This window comes from Rhinolophus sinicus, chromosome 15, assembly GCF_057876585.1.
Source record: "Rhinolophus sinicus isolate RSI-liver-muscle chromosome 15, RSI-T2T, whole genome shotgun sequence".
NCBI classification, from domain to species: Eukaryota; Metazoa; Chordata; class Mammalia; order Chiroptera; family Rhinolophidae; genus Rhinolophus; species Rhinolophus sinicus.
The window spans coordinates 56,054,197-56,063,423 of NC_142515.1; the positions used below are offsets into that span (position 1 = coordinate 56,054,197).

The 9,227-nt window shown below is 48.1% G+C and overlaps 1 protein-coding gene across 5 annotated transcripts; it reads right to left on the minus strand.

Moving 5' to 3' along the window:
• Window positions 1-3,969: 3,969 nt before the first annotated feature.
• Window positions 3,970-8,897, minus strand: LOC109456948 (pulmonary surfactant-associated protein A). Of its 5 annotated transcripts, none has more exons than XM_019749508.3 (6): window positions 8,860-8,897; window positions 8,339-8,403; window positions 7,844-8,038; window positions 7,442-7,561; window positions 6,628-6,705; window positions 3,970-5,444 (listed from the first exon to the last, which is right to left on the minus strand). In XM_019749508.3, exons 3-6 carry the CDS (start codon window positions 8,013-8,015, stop codon window positions 5,068-5,070), a joined length of 747 nt encoding a protein of 248 aa, XP_019605067.1. In that variant the 5' UTR covers window positions 8,016-8,038; window positions 8,339-8,403; window positions 8,860-8,897; the 3' UTR covers window positions 3,970-5,067. The 5 variants fall into 5 exon arrangements, with proteins under 5 accessions (XP_019605067.1, XP_074195788.1, XP_019605066.1 ...); XM_074339687.2 differs by having other exon boundaries at window positions 8,208-8,403; XM_019749507.3 differs by lacking the exon at window positions 8,339-8,403.
• Window positions 8,898-9,227: the final 330 nt, after the last annotated feature.

The following is a 9,227-nucleotide window of genomic DNA, read 5'->3' on the forward strand; positions in this document are numbered from 1 at the left end:
ATAGAGCTAATAATAATTTAAAAAACTGGTTCTTTGTCAAAAATAATAAATTTGGCAAATACAACCATGATAGTTTGAATTAGTTTCCTCATTTTAACTTCTCCTTATCATAGAATTTTACATCCAGGACCTTTGCCATGATACTTTGCAGACTTTTGCACTAGAGTATGTGGAGTAAACACCCCAACTCCTTTTATATTTGGCTTGGCCGTGTGGCAGTGAAGAGACATGCGGGGAGTGGCCACTTTAAACGTACTAGCAGGTTTAATCTGGCCTCTTCTTGTCTTTTTTCAATCATGGGAAGGATATGTTCCTGGCAACCACTAATATCAGAATAAGTTTATGACGTGGTCCTAACATTTACCCACCTGAAAGCCTGAAGTAACAAATAGCTATTAAAGTCCAGCCATGCATAATGGTCAATAACACAGTCTCTGGAATCTGACTTCCTGTATTCACAGCACAGTTCTACAATGGAATGGCTGCTTGAACTTTGACCAATACTCTAATTCTGTTTGCATCGATATTCTTTTTTTTTTTTTTTTTTTTTTAAGATTTTATTGGGGAAGGGGAACAGGACTTTATTGGGGAACAGTGTGTACTTCCAGGACTTTTTTCCAAGTCAAGTTGTTCTTTCAATCTTAGTTGTGAAGGGTGCAGCTCAGCTTCATGTTGTTGTCCTTTCAGTCTTAGTTGTGGAGGGCGCAGCTCAGCTCCAGGTCCAGTTGCCGTTTTCTAGTTGCAGGGGGCACAGCCCACCATCCCTTGTGGGAGTCGAACCAGCAACCTTGTGGTTGAGAGGATGCGCTCCAACCAACTGAGCCATCTGGGAGCTTAGCGGCAGCTCAGCTCAAGGTGCCGTGTTCAATCTTAGTTGCAGGGGGCGCTGCCCACCATCCCTTGCGGGACTTGAGGAGTTGAACCGGCAACCTTGTGGTTGAGAGCCCACTGGCCCATGTGGGAATCGAACTGGCAGCCTTCGGAGTTAGGAGCATGGAGCTCTAACCTCCTGAGCCACCAGGCCAGCCCCTGCATCAATATTCTTATTTGTAGGTTGGGGATAATTATAGCATCTACATAATAGGGTTAATGAGGATGACATGAGTTAATACAAGTATAGTGCCTGCTGCACAGTAAGTGTGATGAGAGTATCAGCCATTAGACCAAGAAGGGTATATCCTGGGAATGCAAAGATCTTCAACATGAAAAAAAACAAACAGCAAACAAACTCATGTAATTAACTAATTTAATATATAAAAGTTTAAAAGTCTGAATGAAGACATACGCAATCTTGAAACTCACCCTGTTCTCAAAACTAAACATGGTCTTAAAGTTGTTCATATATTTTCTTCCAAGACCACTGCAATGCAAATTTTCTAAGGTTGAATAAAAACAGAGCCCAAATGAATAATTATTGTCCTTTGTTTGTCACGAGGATCTCAGCTTCATCTCTGATTCATCACCACCTTGGCCATAGAGTGGTGTCTTCTTGAAGCGCAGGGTGGGCAGTGGCCTTCTCTCTTACTTATTTGCATATGTAGGGGGTAGAAATAATGATGACGTCAAGGGTGGACCGTACCTGCTCACAGGAGGAACCCCACGTCAGTGAGGACAATGCTGCTTCTCAGCCCACCTTGACAGGTTGTTGGGGCCCTTTGTATGACTGATTACAATTGACAGTCCCTCTCAGAAGCTGGTTCTTCACACAAGGGACTCTGTAAAAGCCTTCAGCTGCACATTCCTTACCCTCAACATCATGTCAGTGGACATTTCAGTTCTTAGTCTCTCGTTCTTTGAGTCCCTGTGTTCCAGGGAGCAACCTGCTCATGAGTAGGGTTTAAATCCCAGCTAGCTTCCATGACAATGACATTTATACAGACCTTGGGAAACTCCATGCAAGTGTTGGAGATCCACATTGCCCTCAAAACATTCCTGCTCCCAGTCGCATTCTCCCCTTTCTCCATGACCCCATGCCTTAGCAAGATCAGGCCCTCTGCTGGTTAGGTACCTCAGCAATTATAGAACAGAGATAGTCCCCCTATTCCTGCATTGGGGGACTTAATGGGAAAGGCAAAGTAACTGGGGTATCCCTACCTGCAAAGTTTACGAGGAGAATAGACCAGCCTCCTCTCCCACCCCACAGAGAGAGGAGAGGAAGGGATCATTTCTACCCAAGCGCTTCAGTCTCCTTTCTCCTCTTCCATCCTCCTTATACTGACCAAAGGCGTAGAAATTATTAAACCACTCATGCTGAACAGTCCCCTCCTTGCAGGTTCCGTGGTGGGGTCTCTGCAGCATTTCTCCAACCTTAAAAGGTAAGGCACTTAAAGCCTCTTGTTCTCTCCTGTGGGCTCCAGATGACAGCACCCAGGAATGGTAAATGACTCAATCCACATTTGACACCATTTTGGGGTAAACAGACTAAGGAAATTTAAAAAAAAAATCACCAGATAAATTTCATTACAGATTTATGATTAAAATGAATCTCAGCAGACTAGGAAAAAGGGAACTTCTTTAGCTTGATAAAAGGTATCTATCAGAGGGGCCGGCCTGGTGGCTCAGGAGGTTGGAGCTCTGTGCTCCTAAATCCGAAGGCTGCCGGTTCGATTCCCACATGGGCCAGTGGGCTTTCAATTACAAGGTTGCCAGTTCAATTCCTCGAGTCCCGCAAGGGATGGTGGACTGCACCCCCTTCAACTAGCAACTGGACCTGGAGCTGAGCTGCACCCTCCACAACTAAGACTGAAAGGACAACAACTTGACTTGGAAAAAAAGTCCTGGAAGTACACACTGTTCCCCAAAAAAGTCCTGTTCCCCTTCAAAAAAAAAAAAAAAAAAAAAAAGGTATCTATCAGAAACCTACAACAAGCAACGTTTTCAATGGCAAATTATTAGAAGTCGTCCCATTATACGTTCAGAGCCCCCAAAAGACATGAATTATTGAGTGTGTTCAACAATTTCTGTCATTTGTAAATATAATCATATATTTATAAAACATAAGAGGATCAATTATATTAGAAATATTAGGCCATAAATGAGATTCCAAAAAGATGGCTGGATATGAGCTCAATGAAAAATAATCAATAGTTTTCTTATAAATCAGCTATAATTAATTTAAATGTGATAAAATAATATAGTAATAATAGCAAATAAAACTATAAAGTAAGTAAAAATAAACCTATCAAGAAATGAGAAAACATCCATTTTTGGAGGCTTAGACTGTTCATCTACAAAACAGGGAAAAGATACTTCTCCTTCTTGCTGTTTTGAGTTTTGAGGAAGGATGAATAATTTCTGTGCTGGACCCCAAACACATGTGGCAAGGGACCAGATTAAAAATTGCCATTCATGAAAGAATGAGTATTTCTGCTCATTCCCATCTGGATTTATGGGGTTTAACTCACAGTCTCTTCTTGTCCAACAAAATAATTATGTGCATTGAGGAAGAGCATTCAAAGATGTGAAATTGAGAGAAGTGGGGACTTTTCTGCAGGTGGGACAAATATGTGGTTGCCTCCTCGTGCAAGTAGGAACATGATCTAATTTCCACACAGCCCTGGGGTATGGGGGCACGGTCCCATTCCATGCAGACCTGAGACTGAGATGGCTCACAGAGGCCTTCGACAAAGCCCTGATTATGGAAAACATCCACATGGCTGAGTGGGGAATGGAAGGCATGACATCACCACCCATAAATGGACCACGTGGACTTGGAGCAGGAGTATATTAATGTCAGCCATCAACACGGATGTTCTTCCATATGTTCTTCCAGATGTTGTCTGTAGCTCCCCATTTGCCTATACAATCTGAGGGTGAAGGGCAGGCAGTCCCTTGATGAAAAAAGGAAGCATAATCTGAGATTGAAGTTTCCTTTTCTTAGGTAAGTGAGCGCTCCGAGGTAGGATTCAGTACACGCGTACAATTACAGAAGTGTGATGTTTCTTGGAATCAGAGCAATGGAAACTGATGTTAACACATTCATGATTTATTACCCTTAAATCATTTCTGTTCAGCTAGATGGTAGGGTGGGTATGAGTATAAGCTTCAGGTTGAGGTTCAGAGGGGTTTGAATCCAGTCTCTGCCACTTCTTCATGTAATAAAACTCAAACATTGAACTCCTCTAAGTTTCAATGTTTTCATATGAAAACCAGGGAAAGTAATGCTGGTTCCTTGGCATTGTGTAAAGATATAATCGTATTTTATAAGATGTATTAGAAGTGCTTGTCAAGGTGCCTGGTACATAGTATGTGCTCAATAAATAGTCAGTGGTGTGAAGAGTGGTGTGAACACATCACTGAGATCTGGAGTAGTATGGGGATATACGTCCACCAGCAGGAAGTTACTTGAGTTATTTCTGGGGTGGGTGGGTGAGATCATCCCCAGAGGAATAAGCTAGTTGCTTTTAGGTCAGGGAGTTATTTGGCTGCCCCAGGCTCAAGGAAGTGAATAATGCATGCCAGTCATTGTGGTTGGGTTGGTTTCTACCAGGTTGGGGCACCAGCTGCCCTCTGACTTCATGGGGGAGACTGACCAGGGTTGCCAGATAATCGCAAATACTCCCTTAGCTTCATACATCTGGAATTTCCCAGAAGTTGGCCTGCTTCTTTCATTATGCTTGGCCAGAACTGCTATGTCTTGATGAGACTGGGGAGGCAGTGGGCTGCAAGGAAAAAGGAGAGGGGTCCTGAAAACCGGCACCCTGTGTGTGATCATGGAGGGACCTTCAATCTCAGAACCCCACTGTTGCCAGCTATAAATGAAGGAACTGGACAATAAGAGGAAGAAGAAAGTCTTCATGTCTTGGCAAAGGGCAAAGTTAGAAGTGGCTGCCTAGAGTACAGTGCTGAGAAGCGGCTCCAGGAGGCGTGTCAGACGAATTAGACATCATGCAAAGGAGTCAGGGCCCCTTTGGGAGTGGAGTGGCTAAGAATGCCTCCAATTGGAACAGCCAGAAATAAATTTGGTTGAAAGCAATGGTAGTATTTCATAGATTGGGGGGATACGCATTTATGGGGAGGCTGAAAGGCAAGGCAGGACCATATCTACCCTGTGGCCTTGGTGCCTGTTCAAAACTCACAGATGGCCAATCGGTACTGCAGGCAGTTCCTGTCATTCCACTGCCCATCTGTGTACATCTCCACACACTTCTCTTTGCCCCGACCCTTGGGCTCCCCTTTGTACCAGTTGGTGTAATTCACAGGGGCCCCATCCAGGTAGTAGAAGTCTCCTGCGGTGGGGCCCTCGGCCAGGCCCAGGTAGGCATAAGTGTTGTGCTTCTTCACGATGCTTGCAATGGCCTCATTCTCCTCTGGACTCTTCGGGACAGCAATGCGGCCTCCTGCTCTGGCACATGACTCTCTAATGGCATCAAAGTTGACCGACTGACCATTGGTGGAGAAGACCTTCTCTCCCACTACCAGCATGGAGCCCTGCAAACTGAGAACTGAGAGAAGGGGAATGCGGGTCAGGCCACTGACCTCTTTGGCAGGTGAAAGGCATCCTTTCATGATGCCTTTCCCCGCTGGTCACAGCCTCTTCCCAGACTTTCTGCCTCAGCAGAAGGTTTGCACTGAAATCACAGAGGGTGCCTGAGGTTGACTTGGCTCAGCGTACAGCTCAGGGCAGTAGGGAAAAACACCCTTGTCTGGGAACTGAGGACTCTGGAAAACAGCCCCTGCTCAACCACCTGAGGCCCGCTCCTAGTAAGGAAGCACTCGTCTGCTGTAGAGCAAGGCCCTGAAGGAGAGCCAGGCCTTTCCCGGGACATCCCAGCCTCTAAACAATCATCTGTGACACACTGTCCCAGTGCAGGTGGACATAGGGAAACATGCTTGGGCCCCACTTCAGGCTTGGCACCAGGACAAGAAAGAGGTACGGACAACCATCTGAGAACAGTGGATGCTGAGAAAGGAGCAAAGATTCTGGAGCCAGCAGACCTCCATGCAATGCTTCCCCTGCCACTTCCCAGCTGAGTGCCAATGAGTGAATACCTATAATTTCTGGACCTATGTTCACTCACCTGTAAATAAAATAGGTATAATACCACACATAGTGTTGGTGAGAGATTGAATGAAACTATATTATGAGAAAGTGCCAATCTAGCACAGGCCCTGCTATACAATAAGTGTTCACAAATGTTTGTTCTCTTCCACCCTTCTGCAAACCTAGAGCGCCCTGAAGAAAAGGGTGAGAGCCAGGCACACGTTTATTCTCTAAGTCCCTTTACCTCACTTGGGCTCTCAGCCTTTATGCTCTCTCCAATCTCTTCATCTCTGCCTCTCTGTGTGTCTTCCCTCCCTCTTCCAGTGTTACCTTTTAAATTCTATTCATTCATTCACCCATTTAACAACTGCCTATTAACTGTCTTGGTATGTGCCAGACTCTGCCATTTCCTGGGATTCTAAAGAAAGCAAGACAGGCAGAGAACTTGCTTTCCCATGACATAGAATGCTAGTCTGCGTCTCCTCTGTCGTCTCTTGGCCATCAGTGTCATCAGAAAAGGGAAGCACTTATTCGTTACCCCAAGACCTGCTTGTCAGGTCTCTAGGTCCTGGAGCCTGGTGCTAAGGATGAGGAGAACATATGGGTGATCTCCTATCCTATAATGCCCTAAGAGGTTCCCTTACCTCCCAGTGACTGCAAGATTTGACGTCTGAAGTCATGGAGTGTGCTTTGGAGCTCCTCATCTAGATGAGCTGAAAGCCCTGTAGAGAGAACCCCACGCAGGAGACGGGGCAAGCCAACAGAGACTCCCACTTCCTGCCACGCAGGTGTGATGCGAGCCTCAAGCCTGACACTCTGCCCTCTACTTGCCCATACCCACTGCCCACGCCCCACGTGGTAAGGGTCCATGATAACGGAGTGTGTTTCTATATCCTCCCACCCTTGTCCTTTCACAGAGCCTAGCACTTGCTGAGCCCTTCCCTACTTTCCTCTCCTGCCATATGTTTTGCTGGCTCTGTCTGCCCATTTCTGTGGGGTTTACTGGTTTCTGGGCAGGGCCCCCTCTCCCACCCTCGCCCAAGGCCAAGTGTAATTCTCTCTGCACTCTCCTGAGGGACCTTGATCACTACTGCATGTGGGGCTCCCAATCAAACATCTGCCTGGATCCTTGGTCCACATAAGCCCATACACATTTCTGAATGCTTCCAGCGCTTCAGCCCTTGGAAGGGCCTGCCCTGTCTCCCCATGTTGCTTTGTTTCCTACCTCTGACACCCTGTGTCTCCCCATAGCCGCTGTGATACATGGAGCACCTTTAACACATTCAGTCCCTGCAATGTGGCTTACTACCCAGACCTTTCTGATTTCTGCTCAACCTCATATTCTACTTAGGTTGGAGCAATACACCCCTTGTGGCCTCCACGGATTTATCTGGTCCCCGTCATCCCTCATGTAACAGTGCCTGTGTTGCCACTGTCCACCTGCTGTACCCTGCTCACCTGGAGGGCCCCTCTCGCCAGGTTCTCCTTTATCTCCACGTTCACCGGGGATTCCAGGGGCTCCAATCAGCCCATCACGCCCAGGGAGACCTGGCATTCCTCCAGGGGGGCCCATGGGGCCTGCAGAGAGAAGGGGACATGGATGTATGGTATCTATCACTCACAACTGGATTAGACTCATGTGACTGGACTTGTATTGCCAGCTGGGCTGACTCACCTATCACTTCATGGGCACTTTGAGGAGTGACCCTCCAATGCTGCTCTAGTCTAAGGCCCCGGGAAACTCCTGCCCTGTCCCACCATCCAGCTGACCCTTGGGCCCAGACCAGAGCCCTGAACACATGGGTCTTCTGAAAACAGGTCACTGTCCCTCAGCTGAGGGTAGGGTCTCCCAGCCAGTACCTGGAAGTCCAGGGTCTCCTTTGACACCATCTCTCCCATCTCTGCCTGGCAGGCCGTGGGATCCCGGAGTACCAGGGATGCCTGCGCTTCCAACACAAACTTCCTTCACATCGCACTCCATGCCAGAGACCAGCAGCAGGATGAGGGTGAGGGCCAGAGAGCGCAGCAACATGGCTCTTACTCCAGCTGCTCCTCCTGCAGAAAGGAAGGGCTGTCAGCCCAACTGAAGCCTTTGCAAAAGTCTTCCCTTCCGTTTGCTGTGCTTTGTCAAGATTCAGGCACACAGCAGGGCCTGAAGGCCAGTGACGGCACAGACGGGAACTCTAGAAAGACCCAAACTATCCTGGGAAACTTCTGGCATCACCTGGCGTCTAACGTGTTCTCACGCCTCCGCGCTCTGGCTTGAGGCAAGTGAAGAGTACGGAGGAAAGAGCTCTGGAGAGTCAGAGGACCTTTCTAGCGGAGTCTCTGTCTGTGTGACCGCGGGGTACTCACTTCACCAGTCTTAACTGCAGCTGTAACTTCTGTGCCCTGGAGACAATCCTGACCCGTTCCCCAGGCTGTTGGGATGAGGGATGTGGTCACTCACTCATTCCATCTGTCCCTCATACTCTCAGCCACCCTCTTTTCAGGCTCTAAGCAATCATGTTCCTGAGGGTGAATGAAGATAACCAGGGTCCATAGCCTGGCCACTCCAAGGTGGTCAATGATGGGGAGACCCCTGCCCCTGCTGGGATGTTCCCTTCTCATTGGTTAGCTGTTCCCTTCCCCTGGCAGGCCCTGCTGAGTTCCTGTGGGAATGGACCTGGCCAAGGAGCCCAGCAAAGCATGAGGATATTTGCAAGCCCATTTGCCTGCACCCATAGTTATGAGTCTATGGAACAACTCTCAGTGGTGGGTGGGGAGGCCCCCTCCTTCCCAATCTGGCCCTTAGTTAAGCCTGTGACTGCTGGGTTGGTTCTCCCTGTCTGCAACTCATGCACTGGGGAATACCCAGGGGCTGGGGCTAAACTCACCCATACAAACAGAGCCTACGGATCTCTGCCGCCGGGTCAGAGTGGAGAGGTGGACAGCACCATTTATATGAATACAGGCTACCAGGCTCCCTCTTCACCCTGGAGAGGCTCCTGTCACAAGGACCTCTACTCCGAGGAGTTCCAGGCAGGAAGCAGCCATCTTGTTTACACAGCACATTTCCTCACAGAGCACTCAGGCTGGAGGGGCACTTAGGAAACCTGCTGAAGAGAAACTCCAGATCTGTAAGCAGGGAAATTTCCTGTGGGCTGAAGGTCTCCCACTGTCCCCAACCAGCTTCCCAAGCAGTGCAGGGCCCCATGGAGGGACCTGGCAGGGGAATCCTTCCCTTTCTGGGCCTCGGCCCCTA

Bases quoted from the DNA above. Each gene is read 5' to 3' on its own strand.
- LOC109456948 (XM_019749507.3), bottom strand. The intron at 7,562-7,843 runs GTACTGGCTGGG...TTCTCTCTGCAG, and splicing joins AGGAGACCCTGGACTTCCAG to GCCCCATGGGCCCCCCTGGA. The intron at 6,706-7,441 runs GTGAGCAGGGTA...TTCTCTCTACAG, and splicing joins TGGCGAGAGGGGCCCTCCAG to GGCTTTCAGCTCATCTAGAT.